At 46.6% G+C, this 19,879-nt stretch overlaps 2 protein-coding genes across 2 annotated transcripts; one reads left to right on the top strand and one right to left on the bottom strand.

Annotated features, from left to right (window-relative positions):
- Window positions 1-210: 210 nt before the first annotated feature.
- LOC119465978 (zinc finger CCHC-type and RNA-binding motif-containing protein 1-like) lies at window positions 211-6,976 on the bottom strand. The gene is made up of 5 exons (XM_037726467.2): window positions 6,646-6,976; window positions 4,186-4,405; window positions 3,301-3,392; window positions 2,093-2,183; window positions 211-801 (listed from the first exon to the last, which is right to left on the bottom strand). Exons 1-5 carry the CDS (start codon window positions 6,756-6,758, stop codon window positions 670-672), a joined length of 648 nt encoding a protein of 215 aa, XP_037582395.1. The 5' UTR covers window positions 6,759-6,976; the 3' UTR covers window positions 211-669.
- A 250-nt stretch (window positions 6,977-7,226) lies between these two features.
- Window positions 7,227-13,170, top strand: LOC119465974 (anaphase-promoting complex subunit 1). The gene has a single exon (XM_049657534.1). The coding sequence runs from the start codon at window positions 7,345-7,347 to the stop codon at window positions 13,087-13,089; it is 5,745 nt and encodes a 1,914-aa protein (XP_049513491.1). The 5' UTR covers window positions 7,227-7,344; the 3' UTR covers window positions 13,090-13,170.
- Window positions 13,171-19,879: the final 6,709 nt, after the last annotated feature.

The following is a 19,879-nucleotide window of genomic DNA, read 5'->3' as shown; positions in this document are numbered from 1 at the left end:
GGAGTGTTGTACTTGTTGAGGCTAGTTAGACGAGCGTGCACGCACACACACGCAAATTCCACGCGTTTGCACGTGGCATTTTCTCGACTCGTCAAATTAGTCAAATGGAAAGTCGAACAGTTCAGCAAATCAAATTACAAGTTCTCTATTTGACAGGTGTGGAAATCTACATTGAAGGGCACATGTTCAGAGAGACATAACTCGAAGGTATTGCCTGCAGCAAGCATCTTTATTCGCACCGTGAAAACCACGCGTAGGCAAAACAATACATGAGGTTGCTGCAAAGCTCACATCAGGAATTGCACTAAATAATTGACATTATTTACACAGCAACCAGAATACAGCCCACTATACTTTAACAAAATGTTTTTGCAAAACTTTCAGCGCAATTTCTTTCCAACAAGATAAAGCGGTATTTCCTTGGCTACAAACCAGCCATGATTTTCAATTTTTGGTCCTGCATTACTTTTTCAGCATTCGAATTTTTCATGTACCATAAATATCAGTGGAAAAACTTATGTGTGAGCAGCTACTGAGTGTCACTTCCGCACTTCAATCGTCCCAATGTGAAAATCAAAGCTTAGCAGTGTCATTAAAATGTGATGAGGTCTGTAAATGAGATGACGTATGTACATGAAAACATCTGCATGGGTGGGCCAAGCTCCGGAGTCATCCATTGCCTTCGTCAGACTCCTCTTCATCGCTGAAGTAGGCACTCTTGCGAATTCGACGTCGACTATCAGAGGACGAGTGTGCACCAGATTGTTGGCTGCTTCCAGACTCGCGCTCCCGTTGTTGTTGCTAAGAGGAAGCAACAAAAATGGAGGGGGGGGGAAGAATTCCGTATGTCAGTTTTGAAATACGGTAAATACAATAAACAATTATTTTCAATATGACAATCCAGGTAAGGTCACTTTACACGGAATGTATAACAGACTGTCTATTCTTGCACACCATAAAATTCCATGGCATGGGTAGTGTTGCCATATTGCATCAGTAGTACTTCAACGGAGACACATGAAGCTGTCATTATCAGGTGCAACATGTTATTTGAGAACACAAAGACAACTTCGACAACAACAAATTTTAGGATGAAGCTAATAGACATATTTGTACCAAATTTTGCTGAATGTGCGTTTCACTCTTTTTAAAAAAACTGTTCAGTGAAACCAGTCCTCAGCCTCAATAATTCATTCAATGCACCTTCAAAACAGCTGTACGGCTGTACGCTTTTTCGCTATAGGCAGCCTTCGGTGAGTTTTTTGTAATGCATGGCCATTTGTTAGTCTCCCTCTCAATGATGCCCAATACATAGCTGTCTAGCAGGGTTAACTCTTGGGGAAAAATTAGGTCACAATAGGTGTGGCATTGTTGTAGAAACTAGCAGCCAGCCATTCTTAGGTCATGCAGACAGTGCAAGAAGCTGCAACGGCCACAAATTGCATCAGCACCTAATGTCCTTGCACACAGAAAACCTGAATACTGACTCTTAACACCTGAAGTTATAGCACTTGGCAACAACTGTCACTGACCTTCCAGGGTTGTCTATCATGATGGCCTATGCCTACTAGACAAACAAGAACTGCCCAAGAGATGTCTGACCACTAGTAAATGAGAGGCTCACAAAAAGGTGGAGACTTGGCGCTATCAACAGTGGTCGAATAAGGGATGTCACCGGAGCCAACATTTCGATGAGGGGGACTGCCGTGATGAAGACAAGCCCTTCGTCGAAACATTGGCTCCGAAGACATCCATTGCTTGACCCCTGTTGTTCAGCAACTACCAGCAGTGCTTCTTTCTGTATGCCAGAGATGACAGGCCAGTTAGAAGTGGCATTGTCACCTGTCTTTCAGTTTTGGGTTTTTTCTTGCCTTACCAAGCCTTACCTTACGGCAAGAGGGGCTTTTTTTGGTATTGTAGAAAAGAGATTGACTAATGCAACTCAACTTATTATGATCTTTACTGTCCCTTTAATTTCTATAGTCGATCCGAAGCTGCATTTTCAAATGCCTCGTGCCGCTGGTAATGTCAGAATAAGAATCCACGTGTCACTACAACTGGGCCTGCGGCTCAGCCTTTACTGCTCACGTACCTCATACTTTATCGCCGCATGAAGGGACTCCAAGGCCGGGTCTTCCTCATTCTCACTTTCTGTGGCCTCTGCTTCCTGTTGTTCCTTAGGCCTGAAAAGTATTTATTTACTTTGCATGATAATGAAGACTCTACAGGTCCAAGCAGAGAGTGCAATACAATAACAAAAGATCATTATCATCAATTTGCGTCATGTACACAGCAGGATGGATGTCTTTCCCATCAACGTCCAACTACCCACATCTTGTGTCAACTGATCCCATCCTATGCATGCAAATTTCTCATCTCATCACACCATCTAATGCTCTGCCATCCTCGAGTGTGCTTCCCATTCCTTGGCACGCACTCTGTAATTCTAATAGACCACCAGTCTATAATAAACCATGTGCCCTATGCATTACATGGTCTGCCCAACTCCATTTCTTCCCATTAGTCTCAACTTCAATATCGGCTACTGCTGTTTGCTCTCTAGTTCAAAGTGCTGTTTTCCTGTCGCTCAATGTTACGAACAATGCATAACAACAAGTAGAACTATTGCACTTCGCAAAAAAAAAAAACTGCAGTTATGTCATAAATCAACAAGCTGATTGTGAGTCAGCTCATTCCACTCATCTAAGGCTTGGAGGAAGAACAAAAGCTAGTAAACAAGGGTTCTACCTAATACAGGTGCCAATAAATATAAGCAGTAATGCTGTGTTTGTCTAGATGTCAACGATGATAGGCGTTAAAAATTCTCGAACAACAATTTTCTATTAGAAGAAGGAAAAAAACTTCCACCCCGAATTTTCTTCCGCACTGTTGAAGCAAGTGTACACTGCCTTTCTTTTTTCCTTCTTTATTTCAGTGGGTTAGCCCGACATAGAATATTTGTTAAAAACAGGCCTGACTACTTTACACTGGTGAAACAATCAGAACTAACTCAGCAAAGCATGATGGTTGGCACAGGTAATCACAGCTTCATAAATGCAGCACTTTTCCCCACGTTACTTTTTCCTCCCTCGCCATCTATACATGTGATTTCTTAAACTTTTCACACCTAATTTAAGGCAATGGTAACCCTACGGCTCTACCCTGACGTATATGGCAAGAGCTTTTTCTTTGCTAGCTCAACAACAGTCATCACATGCACTTGAAGGTGGTGGAAAATAAGTAGGGAGAGGGGGGCGTCTTTTTTTTTTTTTTTTTAGATAAATATTTAAAACCTCTTACAGCTGCGATTTTCTTCTTTTCTTCTTCTTTTGCGGAGCTTCTCGCTCACCAAATGAATTCCGTGGACAGCGGTAACTGAGATGGCCTTCCTCCTAGAAGAACAACACAACAGGGGCATTCTCTCATTTAGCTCACCTAGTACTGCCATAAGCCAACCCGGAACAAGCAAAGGCATGGGAATCAGGAAGCATGCAAGCATTTGGCTTATTTCTTCAGTCTAGGCTAGCATGCCTATGTTAAACAAGAACAATGGCACAGGCACACGCCAAACTAACCTCAGAGTAGAATGTACAGCAATGACACATTGCAGAAGTGTCATAAGCAGTCATAAATTATTGCCTCGAGGACACTGCTGCAGAATGTTTTTTTTTTCCAGGACGTACCATGATGTAATGTGGATGCCTCACATACTGTGTTATAACCTCAGCCTTACGAAAATGTCCCCACTGAAACTAGGGCCCATAATTTGTATGTTCATTTTTTGCATTCATTTTCCTATACCACTGTTTAATTAATTTTTCATTCTCGATCCCATTCCACTCCGTTTTTCCATTCCTATCTTAAATGCTATGCCAAGTGGCTGACTTCTGAGAATTTTGTTCATGATTAATTGATTAATTCGTAAGGTTTAAAGTCCCAAAGCAACACTGGGGTCATGAAAGATGCAACTGTGGAGCGTTCCAAATTATTTCCGAAAATCTGGGATACTTAACATCGGCCCAAATCTAAGCACGCGAAGGTCTTTCCATTCTGCCTCCATCAGAAGAATCGAAGCCTCAACCTTGTACTCAGCCATAGAACACCCTTTGCCTCGAGCTACCGTGTCAGCTTTGGTTCATCCTAACCAATCTATTTATGAAGGCAATCGAACTGGTCTTTACTTACACCGCACTCGAAGCACCTAGACTTGTCCTTGTATTCCTTTCGGCGGATGAACTCGGGTGCTCGACCGTTGTACTTCGCAATGCTTGCTCGGAGTGTGCGTCCCAACAGCTGCTGATTGTCAAGCGCAGTTGCACATTTGCTGGCCGACTCGGGATCCGCAAACAGCACAAACGCCACTCCCTTGCTTTTCCACGTCTGCTTGTCCTTCATGACAGTCACCCTGGACACACAAAAAAATATTGGCACGAGATTACCTATACTTTGTCTCATACTCCGTTGCACTCTATACTCATTATCAGGCAGGGATGTCAAAGCTATGCAAGTACTATGGTCACAGAAATGTGTCACTTCATGTATTTCATAGTGCAATAGGGTTTCCTATGAAAATTACTGTCTATGGTGTCTATAAAATTAGTGTCTATAGGAGCTGCAAGTGGTTTAACCAGCATTGCAATAATAGTTGGTACATAAATTTGCCTAAACTTTGTCCTTCTGGCTTCAAACATCATAAACGCAACAATTTGTAATGATTATGCATGAGCACAAAGTCCGATTGCCTTCTGCAGATGTAAAAATAGGATTACCCTGAAATTTAGGCGGATAAAGAGAAATAAAGCGAATTAAACAAAGACACAAGATCATCTGAAACCACAAGCATAAAAATCAGACAAATCCATGTACTAATCATCGTTCTCGTGGTAATTGAAAGCAGTGTTGTACACGTTCCTCAAAAACAGGAATGATAGCTCGTTCCTCGTTCCTTCCCAATATTGAAACGAGTTCCCATTACAAGTTCCTTTAATGCGAAAGGCACGCGTTCCAGTTACACTTTAACATTGGAACGTGTCGTTACATTAACGTTACATTTTATTTTTTTTTTATTATTAAAATAAAGTGTTGGATAATGCTGAGGCGAAATAACATGAGCAATTTAAAAACTCACATCGAACTACGTATTTTATACGAATTTGAACATGGCTGACAGCAGATTACCTGGAGATAAAAACAATCCAAAGAAACGCTCCTATTCGAATTTGTTCAGGGAGCACTGGACATACTCCAGGCATATGCATAACTGCAACTTTGGTGCTCGTGCAACACAAGTGCAAGACATATGGCACCGTCCACTTTGGTCTTCAAATGTACAGTCAGGATAATGCACTTCAGATGTGCAAATAGAAAGTTACTCACATGCACCAATATAATTAAATTTCTTGCACAAGAAACCGTATCGAAAGGAAGATTACATAGGCGTTTAATGAATTCTGATTCAGTATTGCAGTACGAGCGGAAGAAAAATGTCCACTATACATATTCGCAACTTAGTAAAGTCCCTTGTTCAAGCTCAGCAAGAGTTGCATCTCGATGTTAGTGTCCGACAGACGAACCCGTTTCTTTGTCAGCACTTCGTTGGCAACATTGAAGAGCCGTTCCACCAAGCACTCGAGGGCACTGCCATGTTGCACTTGAGGAAAAGTTAGTTTAGTCCCTCGAAGTTCTTCATCTGCAACAGCGAGTAATCAACTAGTACCAGCAGGTACCGCGACAGCTCATCCTGTTCCTCGGCTGGAAGGGTTTGGCGCCTGAACGAGACGAAGTCTTTGGGTGAGGACGAGGTGGCAGCATCTGTGCTGGCTGGTTTGGTCACCGAAGCCAACTCTGTCTTTATGTTGATGGTGTACAGGATGGAGCGTGATGTGACAATCTCGAAGCCTAGTCATAAAAAATATAACGGAGAACTCACGAAAAAAATGCACCATAGTCACGTGGCAGGCAAGCGGTAGTTCTTTGCGCCTCACGCTGTCACCCATCTACCCTGCATGATGTGCTGCGTACGTGCGTGCGTCTGTTCAATGCCGTTGAACGTACACAGAAGGAACGCCATTACCTCTGCCATTCCTTCGTAAACCTAATGAGCTACCGTTACAGTTCCACCAGCCCTTAATGGAACGGTAGCATTCCTCCCTTCCTCCCAAAAGGAACTAATTCCAGGAACGCCGTTCTGTACAACACTGATTAAAAGATTGCAAAGCAAGAATTTCCCTCTAGTAATTTTAGTAGAAAACTTTGTGCCACTGTGAACGGGACTTTGATTTTCAACGTCTTCTACAGAGAATGACTTGTCGATATCTTAGAACTATAATGTATTAAGTCAACATGCCCATTATAAAGGAGTGGTGTTTTAACCTCCTTGATGCACTACCTATATGTTTCGGTCGTGACTCATGAATGCAATTGAGTGGCATGCTGTAGAAACCCGCAATGAATGCGGTCAAGCAAACAACGCAGCAGCCGTGGCCGGGATTTGATCCCGCGACCCCGAGCTTGGCAGCTCAACGCCATTAAGCAACCACGGCGGGTCCTTCCGAAAAGGATCGCTCGTTTCATGAGAGGGAAACCGTTCTGTCGTGAACGGCACTACGTGCGCTGCTGATTTCACGAATATTTGTATCTACTCACTTGGCAACCTTTCCGTACTTTTCGAAAATCTGATGCAGGTCATTGTTTGTGAGCTTGAACGGCAAGTTGCTCACGTACACGGTGCTCTTGCTCGGCTTAAGACCCGCACTCATCTCGATGACGGTCGCTTCAGTTGCAGAATACCGCTGTCTGCACTAATTAGTTGCAAAGTTTGCAGTCAATCAGATCAACAACCATGAACAAGTGTCACAAAGCCTGATGATTGCTTGATGCAAAGAATAAAAGGGGACAACAGTTTTGCGTTTCGGTAGTCTCGGTAGTTTCAGGTAGTATTCCAGGATTCCAGGTAAACAAGTAGTTGGCACAGATTGTCACTTGTTTTGGATTCATTCGACTTATATGAATAATTTGAACACAATCTCAATTTGAACAAAACCTCAATATTTAAAAAAATACTAATAAGAACTTACACAATTTTAATCTCCCACTAAATTTAATTTTTAAAGTTATAATTTTTCTATGAATTTATTGTTTCAGATCGTTTATTATTTGTGGCTTGGCTTGGCTTTGTTGCCTATAAATTACGGTAGCGTCGTTATCATCGTCAACAACCGGCGGCGTTCATGAATGCGAGGCGCCCGACTTCGAACGGGTCGCTCCGGCACTCTTGGGCGTCGAAAATATCTGTGAAAGTCTCTGTGGAATTCAGTAAGCGCAAGTCTGGATGATCTAGTGGCAATGATAGCTGCAGGGGAGCCCCTGGAGTTCGTGCCGTACGGCTCCGAATACCTGACGCATCACCCCGGAAACGCTCGGCTACGCAGCTATGATGGAAGCGCCGGTGACAGAGTTTCGACTGCCCCCACGAACGCTGCTGATCTTTCGGAAGCTCTGCAGGGCGTCTCCCTGCGCATCAACAGGCGCAGCGACGACAGCTTTCAGCCGAAAACGTCGTCGTTTTGGAAGCTCCGGGAGAGCTCGTCCATGGACGACGACTCGGACGGTGAAGAGGAATTGTACGCGTCGGCCGACACCGTGGTCTGGAGCAAGTCCAACGGCGGTGATGTGCGCACAGTTCTGCGGACTTTCAACATCAGCGGGAAGATCCAGGACGCTCTGTGGTGCGACTTTATGGTGACCGACTACAAGGCAAGGCATCTCGTCGGAAGCCCCAGCGCGTCGGAGCCGGAAACGAGAGTGCCTTGTGTCTGTCTCTTCGAAGCGAGCTCCGGTACCTTGCACTGTTTTTCGCGCTCCGGAGAGGACTACACGCGCTCCGTGCCTTTCATCGTGTCGCGTCTGTGGCCCACGCGCTACGGTTTGCTGATCGAGCGCCGATCCCGAGAAGTCGCGCAAGCGGGCGCGCCGCACCTTCTCGCGGCGCCGAGCGAACACTCCGCGGCCGATGCCTTGTTGTTCAGCCTGCTACACCCGCTGGACGAAGTGGCGCCTGTGGTGACGCGGACCGCGGTGCGCGGCCACATTCCGAAGTTCGGCTACATGCAGTACGACTCCGGCGCCGAAGTGGTCTACGTGTGCGAAGAGCCCTCGCTACTCGTCATGTTCCACCGGGACCAGGCGGCGCACACCGTGTGGCAGGTGCGACGCACCACGGAAGAGGAAGACCAGTTTGTCGACACCAGCGCCGTCGTGTACGGTATCGACCGGACGCCGACCTGCTTCCGCGCCGCCGCCGGTTCGGCGTCGACGTCGGCCACTGCGTCGTCGTTTGGTTCGCCGCGCCTGTCCCACAGCACTCCCGCCACCGGACGCTCGCCGCTGGACCGAGCGTCGAACTCCGGCCATCACAGCGTCCATCACAGCGGTCATCACAGCGGCCATCACAGCCAGTCTCCACTCGCTCACATGGCGTATTTGAGCAGATCGCAGTCGCCGTTGCCCAGTGGAATGCCCCTGTTCACTCCGAGCCACGAAAACACGTTTAACACGAACTTGACGTACGACCAGCGTGACGCACAGACTTTGCCGGTCGTACCCGATATTTGCCTCGACCAGCTGTGGTGCGAGCCGCAACCCTCGGGGGAGAGAGCCTCCAAGGCGTTTGTAATCCGTGACATGGTCGGGAACGCGTACCTTTGCTACCACTTGAGCTTTCGGAAGACGCTGAAGCTTGTCAGCTTCAACAAAAGTAGTGCGCGGCCAGTGCTGACAGAGTGCGACTCGATATCGGCGCTGGATGTCCAGTATCTGCCGTCTCTAAAGATGTTGCTTGTGCTTGACCTGAACCACAGCCTTACACTCTATGCGGGACCCAGTAGACTGTGCAAGGTGCACGTGCCTTCATTTGTGTTTGCGCCACCGAGAGAACTCGAGTGCTCACTTCCTCGTGCTGTGCCTTTGGTCCCCCGTCGCAGCAGCTTGAGTGGTGGCGGCGGCGGCAGCGCACTCCCGGATATCGGTGTTTCTCCCGTGTCTGCAAACGTCGGCCACATGCATACAGGAGCTGAAGATTCGAGACTCTTGCCGCTGCCACACCACGTGTCCCTGCAGGATGCCGTTAGGAATCGTGTGACCTTGGAGTCATCGTCCGGAACGTACTATCGGCTCAGCCTCCCCGCAATGTCCAAGGACAGGATTGTGAAACGCTGTCTGAAAGCGCTGTCTGTGGTCCTGCCTCAGGAACTGGGTGTCCAAGTGCTCACAAAGTGGTACATGTCACGGAACGCACCTGGACCCACAGACTTAACAGCATCGACCGAAATGCATTCGTTCCTGTTGTTCATTCTGGGTACGGTTGGCTGTGTCGCTGCCAGCAGCGGCTTGCAACAAGTTGGAGGCATGGACCTTGATGTTGTAACTCCCGTGGCACTGAAAAAATCCAAATCGAGTGAAGGAGGCTCAAACGCAGACTGGGAGTACTTGCTACAGCGGTCAGGGGGTCCTCTCAAGCTGGCATCAAGAAGTGCACCAAAACCAGGCCCGAAAATGCCGCTATTTGTCCCTAGCTGCGATACCTTGGCTAGCAATGTTGCACCCCTCCAGGAGCATGCCTACAGTGTGCTGACTGCGCTTCACCTTGTCTACGAAGATGCCAAGTTGGATGTGCTCGAGTGGCCCTCGTTGCCTCGATTTGCTGAATTCCTCTATAGGCTCTCTGTCCATCTGCGCTTGAAGTCCTATCAGGATCTCTACAGGAAAGACTTCCCAGAAAAAATCAGAATCGACGATGTTCCATCTAGCACGTCAATTCCTGAAGGTGAACCAAAGACCCCGTCCTGGTTTACTTTGTCCCCACCTAACATATTTTCCTGGATTGCAAATACGATGGCACATCCGGATGATAAGTCGAGGTTTCTTTATATTCCTGGAACAACCAAATCTCTCAAAGCAGTTGTGCTTCTTTATGCTGTGCTCTCTCGCCCTCTGGAGTGTTCCTTTTCCAGCAACCTTTTGCAGGACATTTCTGCAGCATCGTTAGGAAAACACGAAAGCCACAGGTTCTCTTTTTCTAAGGAGAGCGGTGTAGGTGAGAAGATAGTCTCTCTTCTTGTGAAGCTTGGCATCGACTTGGATCAGCTTTCTCGTTGGCCCTCAGGAGTTGTCGCACCTCTTCAGGACGCCATGGTCGAGTGTCAAGACAGCCCTGCTCTTGGGTGGGGTCCAGCAGCGTATCACTTAGTTGGAAGGGAAGATCTCGCTGAGCTGACTGCACAGAAACAAAGAAAGTGTCTAGCAAAGATTGCTGTGCCATCTGTACACGAAATGACAAAGCAGGGATCAGGCTTTACCGAGAAAGATAATGGCTTTGAGCTTCTCAACAAGGAAATGTGCAAATTAAAGTTCAGCAAAGACCAGCGCATAAGTGAAGCATGCCGCATGCTGCAGTCATCGATGCCAGTGTGCATCTCCATCCAGCAGAGACCAGAAGTAAGCGACCATGAGTTTGTGGAGGAGCAGGAGCGTCATCTGTATGGCTTGTGCATTCGCACCATGGCCCTTCCTGTAGGCAGAGGTATGATGACCCTACGCAGCTGCCAACCCGTGCTCGCAGACCCGCTGCCCGTTCCAAAGCTCTGCCTTACAGGGCGGGTTCCCCTGAGAAATGCCACGGTTGACATGTCTCACATTGAGGTGCCCCCGAACATGAACACGTGGCCCCTTTTCCACAACGGGGTCGCTGCTGGACTGCGTGTTGCACCTGATGCGAATGACGTGGATTCAAGTTGGATCACCTTTAACAAGCCCCGAGCCAGCACTGCAACAGACGCCACTATTGAGCATGCCGGCTTCCTCCTTGGTCTAGGCCTCAATGGCCACCTGTCTGCCCTTAGTGCCACAGCCATCCATGATTACATGGTGAAGAACCATGAGCTGACTAGCGTCGGGCTGTTGCTTGGCTTGGCTGCGTCAAAGCTGGGGAGCATGGATCTTGCAAGCACGAAAATGATGAGCATCCATGTTGAAGCCCTGCTGCCGCCAACCTCCACAGAATTGGACGTTCACCCACTTGTATGCGTGGCATCTGTCATGGGTCTGGGGCTGCTCTATGCAGAGTCTGGTCACAGCCAGATGGCAGATATACTGCTCGGAGAAGTCGGTCGTCCTCCTGGCCCTGAGATGGATCACTGCATTGACCGGGAGAGTTACGCACTGGCTGCTGGGCTTGCCTTGGGCTTGGTCATGCTTGGAAAGGGCGGCTCTCAGTTCTACCATTCCAATTTGCGCATGGCCGACCAACTTCACCATTATATGGTGGGAGGACGTGTGCGGTCAACAGGAAACCAGCGGGAGAGGTTCCGTTCTCCCAGCTACCAAATCAGAGAAGGCAACACTGTCAACGTTCACGTCACCAGCCCAGCAGCCACCCTCGCTCTTGGCATGATGTTTTTCAACAGCGGCAATAATGCAGTCGCTGGCTGGATGGCTGCGCCAGAAACACAGTACCTCTTGGACATGGTCCGGCCAGACTTCCTCCTTCTCCGGACGCTGGCCTCTGGGCTCATTCTTTGGTCTGATGTCTGTCCAACAAAAGCCTGGATTGAGAGCCACATACCTGCAGTGGTGGCAACCTATGCATTTCAAAGGACGTCCGATGAAGTGGACATTGACCATGAGACAATGAGCCAAGCATACTGCAACATATTGGCCGGAGCTTGCCTTTGCGTTGGCCTCAAATTTGCAGGATCTGCAAACGCTCAAGCATTTGATATCCTCCACCACTACACCATGTACTTTCTGGACCTGCAGAAGCAGGCAGTGGCCGAGCAAGCTGGGCGAAACACGCTGGAGACTTGCCTTCTCGTCACTGTGTTAAGCCTGTCTCTCGTCATGGCTGGCACTGGCGACCTAGAAGTCATGCGCATCTGCCGCCACCTCCGGCTGCGCTCCACCCATGCTTCAAGCCATGTCCTGTACGGTTCTTACTTGGTTACCCATATGGCTTTGGGCTTCTTATTCCTCGGAGGCACAGAACTGACCCTTAGCACACGCCCCATGGCAGTTGCGGCTTTGCTGTGTTCACTCTTCCCGTGTTTCCCCATCCACAGCAGTGATAATCGCTACCACTTGCAGGCCTTCCGGCATCTCTATGTGCTTGCTGTGGAGCCTCGCCACTTGCTACCAGTGGACACTGTGACTGGGAACGTCGTGTACAGCCACATAACAGTCTCCTTCAGGCCAACAAATGCCTACAGTGCCTGCGAGTACATGTTGAAGGCGCCGTGTCACCTTCCGGAACTTGACCTCTTGGACAGTGTTGCCTTAAACGACCCCCGCTACTGGCCAGTCATCTTCAGGCGCGGCAAGAACTGGGACGTTCTCAAATCTGTGCTCTCTTCCCGCGGACGGCTCTGCGTCAAGCACAAGGCAGGTTGCCTGCCATATGCCGTAGATCCTACGGGCTGCAAGACGGCCTTTGAGCAAAGTGCCATCAAGGACCTGCTGCGCGGATGGTCGACGAGGCCCAAGGTGTCTGCCTGCTTTTCCGAGAACACTGTCATTTCAAAGTTCACCGAGTTCTTCCTTCGAGTGCGTGCGTCTGGCGACTCTGAGCAAGCGCTGCAACATGCTTTCGGCACCATACTCTTGGAGTGCACCATGCGCGAAAGGGTGGACACTCTTTCCACGCTCTTTGACCTGTTCCAGACGGCCAGGCATGACTTCATGCAGTCTACGCTACCCCTGTGGCAGGCCAGGATCGTGCTTGCCTACTACGACTACTGCCGAGGTCAGAAGCGACAACTCATAGACACTTCTTTCGCTGTCACCCTACGAGCACGCATTGCGGCTGCCGTCGACGACGTCCTCCCCAAGGAAGATTTGGCCGCAGCCGTGCAGACGTATGTGAAGGATGGAGCCACTGTGCCTGCAGCTGCACTACCGTTTCTTGTGTGGCATGACATTTCGTGCCCTCTGTCAAATACTCACCAAAGTGGCAGCAGCCCTACCCACTTCCTCGCCTTCTGCCTTGAACATCTGTCACCAGCTGTCGGCATTGAAACAATCCTGCGGTCGTTGCTGTGAGTGTGGTGGTGGTTACAACTGTGGCTGACTAGACTATTCTACACCTTTAACTTAAACTTTAATAAATGTTTTGTTGATTCAGCTTTGGCGCCTTTCTTAAACAACAATAATTTTTTAAAGGTCTTGAAAATGCTCGTAAGTAGTGCCGTGCAAGTATTCGAAACTTTCGAATAATGAATCAAATAGTGTACTATTCAATTCGGCCTTCAAATCACTGTTCACAGTCACTATTCGAATTGCTATTCACAATCACTATTTGCAAATGCAAAGATTTTTGTAATATTTCAAAACTTCACGGGAGGCAAATAAATCGCTCATTTGGTCCTTTTAATCACACCTTCATGATGTGCAATCTAATAACAGGAACTTGCTAACTTTATGAATGCTAAGACATAAAAGAATTTTATATTAATTGCAAAAATGGCTGTTAATTATTCAAAAAGTATTCAATTTGATTTGCTTCTGGCACTATTCGATCCATATTCGATTTAGTATCGAAGATTACTATTCACACACCCCTACTTGTAATGATGCCAGTAAAAGCGCGATGCAGTAAAATGGGCAATTTACTTCGTTATATTGAAATTCAACCTTTTTTGGAACCAAGTACAGTTGCTGACAGATTCTTCCTACACAGAAAGGGCCATGAAAATTTCCAAATTATTGAGCAGTCGAACAAACTAAAATTTCAATGACAAAAAAAAAAAACATTCATTTTCTTGAATTTGACAGTCAGCGTCTCAAGATAAGGTTTTATGCTGCGTCAACGATATATTCACATCTGCGGACGAAGCGAAACCTGGGAAACTTTCGTGTCCGCTCCGCCATCTCGGCTGATATTGTGGCCCGCAGTGGGACGACGCTGAGAAGTCACGCGAGCTAAGAGGGGAAATGGGGGTGGGGGGGGGGGGGGGCGTGCATCTGCCCCCACCATCCTTGGTTCGCCCTCAACCCACAGCATACGGCGCGCGGGGCGTAATAGGATCTTACTTGCCCTTGGAATTTATACGGAACATGACATACGGCTAGAAGGTCTTGCGTTCAGTACTAGTACTGCTACTCATGTTTATCACTGTTATAATTGCCACACGAGGCAGAAACAATTGGCAACAACGAAAACGCCAAATCAGGCACTGACGCAACGCACATTCGTAATACAGGACTATACGCGCTGACACTGCACTAGCCAGTTATCTCTGATTAAATCAGACGGCATGCACAAAGATTCAGAGGCCATGACCCGCTGAAGACACTGCTTCACTTCGGCAGTCGCTATCCATCGTGCGATTTGAGAGATGCATTCGCATGCAGCCACATGTAATTCAACCATTTGACCACCTGCGCCTGCAGCTGTTTCCATTTATTGTCCCAGTATTTCTTCGCAGCGGCAGTGAAATTTAGATGGATTAAATTCGCGTCTAAACACACTTCGTTATATTGAGGTTCAAAATACAAGGTGTTCTGCGGACAAGAAATTATAAAAGGCTAGACATTTGTCATACCGAGAATTTCGTTATATCGAGGTTCAATTGTAGTAGATGGATTTGCCTAAATATCATCCTTCTGGCTTTAAACAGCTTTGCAGATTGAATCTGATTGATCATTTTCGGCAATACTATTGCCGAAAATGATCAATTGATGATTGATGATTTTCGGCAATACTATTGCCTTATAAGTGCAACGCTTTGCAATGACTATGCATGAGCACAAGAACTTAATGCCTTCATGCATTTAGTTTCTTAGAAACTTGGAAAGATAGTGAAATAATGCCACAAGGACCATCTGAAGCCACAGGCATGAAGTTAAGACAAATCCATCTATTACTCCCCATCGTTCCAATTGTGCCTGAACACCCTAAAGCCCCTTGATTATTTGAAAAGTAGCGACACTCTCCTCCCCGCTGCGCTTTCCTCCTCGATTCTCCTTGCATGCCGGCTGCGCGTGCTGCGCACGACACGCTTTTCCGCCTTGCTCCCACGGACGGGCCGCAGCACTCGATGGAGGCGCATGATTTTGGGCCAGTTGCGTACCCCAGTGGTGTAGAAAATTTTGAAAAATGGTGATAACAGCATCGGGAATGCTGAAGGCATTTATGAGGAGGTTGGTTTCTTCTTAAAGCCGTATGAATGAGGCACACTGATGTAAAAGGAGCTTTGAGGCGAGCTCTGTACTCCAGACATTTTTTTCTGCCACATGATAGGATGCTTTACTCTGTGCATCTGATCTGGTATTGCTTGTGGCGCATCCCTCTGTGTGTGGCATTTTTTTCTTGCCTCTGCGCGCATGTGCACCGCTAGTATTATATTCAGCGTGCCTTCTTATAATGAATTAGTCACGAGTGCATCATCCGTCCATGTGTTCGTCTCAATGTGAAAGTAGCTTTTGCGCTGTGGTCTCTAGATTGAATAGGACGGTCTTTAGTAAAATGTAGCTTGAACATTTAGCGAGGAGTTTTTCACTCAGGCAGCATGAATAAAACATCCCTTATACAATTAAAAGCGGCTAATACGTTGTAGTGCTAAACATTATTGCCTACATAATATTCCCTGCATTACTACATCGTAACTATAATCATTATTTATTGCTCAACCTTTGTAATCAAAGCGCATTGATGCAATGACTTCGGCTCGTGTTACATCGATGGAAAAAGTTTACCCACAGAACAAAACCGAAGAAACGTGACTTTAACGCATTCGCTATCAAAGCGAAGATTCCCGGCCTCCGCCTAGAAGTCAATATCAACCGCAAGGGTGCTCGATCATGTGAACACCCCCTGCACATTGCCTGTATCCGTGAGAAAACCAAATAATAATCGTCACCCACTCATGCGTGCATGGCAGCCCAGTTCACAGCAAATTCAAAAACTGAAAATATTCACAGGTGTCCTTAGCTATCACGTAAGAGACGCGAATGCGAAAGACTTGTAAAGTCTACTGTAATTCACCTTCATCATCAGCCTATATTTATGTCCACTGCAGGACGAAGGCCTCTCCCATCGATCTCCAATTACCCCTGCCTTGCGCTAGTTGATTCCAACTTGCGCCTGCAAATTTCCTAACTTCATCACCCCACCTAGTTTCCTGCCGTCCTCGACTGTGCTTCCCTTCTCTTGGTACCCATTCTGGAACTCTAATGGTCCACCGGTTATCCATCCCACGCATTACATGGCCTGCCCAGCTCCATTTTTTTTCTCTTAATGTCAACTAGAATATCGGCTATCCCCGTTTGCTCTCCGATACACACCACTCTCTTTGTGCAGTCTTTAACTTGTTCTCGAGCTTCTTTGTTAACCTCCAAGTTTCTGCCCCATATGTCAGCACCAGTAGAATGCAACGATTGTACACTTTTCTTTTCAACGACAGTGGTAAGCTCCCAGTCAGGATTTGGTAATGCCTGCCGTATGCATTCCAACGCAATTTTATTCTTGTGTAAATACTATCCTTCTCATTATCAGGGTCTCCTGTGAGTAATTGACCTAGGTAAACGTACTCCTTTACAGACTCTAGAGGCTGACTGGCCATCCTGAATTCTTGTTTTCTTGCTAGGCTATTGAACATTATTTTGTTTTCTGCATATTAATTTTCAAGACAACTCTTGCACTTTCTTAGTTAAGGTCCTCAATCATTTGTTGTAATTCGTCCCCATTGTTGCTGAGTAGGACAATGTCATCTGCAAACCGAAGGTTGCCATTCATCATCACTCCTAAGCCTTGCCAGTCTAATAGCTTGAATACTTCTTCTAAGCATGCAGTGAATAGCATCGGAGAGATTGTGTCTCCTTGCCTGAACCCTTTCTTGATAGAGAACTTTTTACTTTTTTTGTGTAGAACCAAGGTAGCTGTGGAATCTTTGTAGATATTTGCCAAGATATTCACGTATGCCTCCGTGATTACACAATGCCTCTATGACTGCTGGTAATCCTACTGAATCAAATGCCTTTTCATAATCTATGAAAGCCATATAGAGAGGTTGAATGTACTCCCCAGATTTCTCTATTACCTGACTGATGACATGGATATGATCCATAGTAGAATATCCCTTCCTGAAGCCAGCCTGTTCTCTTGGTTGGCTGAAGTCAATTGTTGCCCTGATTCTATTGGAAATTATCTTGGTGAATATTTTATATAATACTGTAAGGAAGCTAATGGGCCTATAATTCTTCAATTCCTTAACGTCTCCCTCCTTATGGATTAGTATAATGTTGGCATTCTTCCAGCTCTCTGGTACACTTGAAGTCGTGAGGAATTGCGTATAAAGGGCTGCAAGCTTTTCAAGCATAATATCTCCTTCATCTTTGATTAAATCGACTGTTATTCCATCTTCTCCAGCAGCTTTTCCCCTGGTCATGTCATGCAAGGCCCTTCTAACTTCATCGCTATTTATAGAAGGAGCCTCTGTACCCTGTTCATCACTACTTCGAATGAAAGAAGCTTGGCTGCTCTGGGTACTGTACAGGTTGGTACAGAATTCTGCTGATTTTACTAAGTCATCAAAATTACTGATATTACCCTGCTTATCTTTCAGTGCATACAGATTGCTTGTCCAATGCCAAGTTTTCTTCTCACTGATTTCATGCTACGTCCATATTTTACTGCTTCCTCAATCTTTTCCACGTCATAATTTTGGATGTCCCTTACTTCTTGTTTATCAGTTTCGACAGTTCAGTGAATTCTATCTGATCTCTCGAGTTTGACACTTTTATGTTTTGTCATTTCTTTATTAGGTCCTTTGTAGCATGGGAGAGCTTACCTACTGGTTGCCTTGGTGCCTTACCTCCCACTTCAATTGCTTCTTCTGAGATCAGCCTAGTTGCCATTCCATTAATTACTTCTATGTTGTCTTCATCTTCCTGTGAGCACCAGCCTGAATTGGTCTGCTTTTACCCTTACTGCATCTAGGTTGGCCTGTTTCTTCTTGACTAATTTTATTCTTTCACTCTTCAAATTGAGAGAAATTCTAAACCTGACTAACTTATGGTCACTGCACTTTACCCTACCTAACACTTCTAAATCCTGCACTATGCTGGGATCGGCAGAGAGTATGAAATCTATTTCATTCCTACTTTCTCCATTAGGGCTTTTCCAGGTCCACTTCCTGTTGCTGCGCTTCCTGAAGAAGGTATTCATTATTCGGAGCCTATTCCTTTCCACAAATTCTACCAACATCTCTCCTCTAGTGTTCCTAGAATTGATGTCGTAGTTGCCAATTGCTTGCTCACCAGCCTGCTTTTTCCCCACTTATGCATTAAAGTCGCCCATGACTACAGTATACCGATTTTTCACCTTTCTCATCACTAATTCAACATCTTCATAAAACTTTTCTATTTCTTCATCATCGTGACTGGCGGATGGGGCGTAGGCTTGTACTACCCTCATTCTATACCTCCTATTCAGCTTTATTACGACGACTGCTACCCTCTCGTTAATGCTGTAGAATTTGTCAGTGTTGTCCCGCTATGTCCTTATGGATTTTAAATCCTACCCCGTATTCTCTCTTATCTGGAAGACCTCTGTAGCAGAGAATGTGGCCGTTAGGCAGCACTGTATAAGCCTTACCAGTTCTTCTAACCTCACTATGGCCAATAATATCCCAGGCAATGCCTGATAACTGCTCAAATAGTCCTGCTAAGCTAGCCTCACTTGAGAGGGTATGCGTGTTGAACGTTGCCAGGTCGAGTTTCCAGTGGCGGCCTGTACGGACCCAGAGATTCTTAGCACCCTCTGCCGCGTCGCAGGTCTGACCACTGCCTTGGTCAGGTGCTCCGCAGCTGCTGGGGACTGAGGGCTATGGGTTAATAGTAGGAGTCATGAGGGAGGTAGTGGTCGAATACTGCACCAGGGAGGCCAATTCCTGTTCTGGTGAGGGAGTGACTTTGTTGAAGCTTAGTGGACCTTCCTAATTTGGTTGCACCTGGACTAGTATAGCCCCACTAGCCCAACACTTCACAACGCGACCTTGAAACAGAGATCTAACTAAGGCTTTCGCCTTAAAATGTGGACTAACTAGTGCTTATCACTTGCAATACCACGGGTATACTTGCCATTAATTTTTTAAGGCCCTGCACATCTGGTTTACTATATATATATATATTTGCCGGTGTCGGGCACCACTCCATGCTTGAAAATATAGTGGACTGGAGGAGGATTCGAACTTACGACCTTCAGATTAGAAGACCGGCGTTCTACCTCTGCTCCACTCCACCACCCTTGGTAATTGGTTGATAATTCACCTCAATCCACCCTAATCCTCATCACACCTTATTCCACCCTAATACATGTTAATCATTCATCCACCTTAATGCACACTAATCCAATCACTAATTGATCATTAATTTGCAAATCATTAATAATCTATTATACACAGCTGGACAAGCTTTTGTTCGCTTCTGGCCTTGCTTAGGTCACGTGACTTTCTGTACGTCAAAATTAAATTATGGGGTTTTACGTGCCAAAACCACGATCTGATTATGAGGCATGCCGTAGTTGGGGACTCCGGAAAATTTGGACCACCTGGGGTTCTTTAACGTGCACCTAAATCCAAGTACACCGGTGTTTTTGCATTTCACCCCCACTGAAATGCGGCCGCTGTGGTCGGAATGCCGGGATTTGATCCCACGACCTCATGCTTAACAGCCCAACACTTTACAACGCGACCTTGAAACAGGGATCTAACTAAGGCTTTCGCCTTAAAATGTGAGCTAGCTAGCGCTCATCACTAGCAATACCACGGGTATACTTGCCATTAATTTTTTTCAGGCCCTGCACGTCCGGTTTACTACCCTGCACTGGGGG

Source organism: Dermacentor silvarum, chromosome 10 (genome assembly GCF_013339745.2).
Source record: "Dermacentor silvarum isolate Dsil-2018 chromosome 10, BIME_Dsil_1.4, whole genome shotgun sequence".
In the NCBI taxonomy this organism is placed as follows: domain Eukaryota; kingdom Metazoa; phylum Arthropoda; class Arachnida; order Ixodida; family Ixodidae; genus Dermacentor; species Dermacentor silvarum.
Note: the sequence above shows the minus strand (reverse complement) of the source record. Positions and strands in the feature narration are given on the sequence as shown.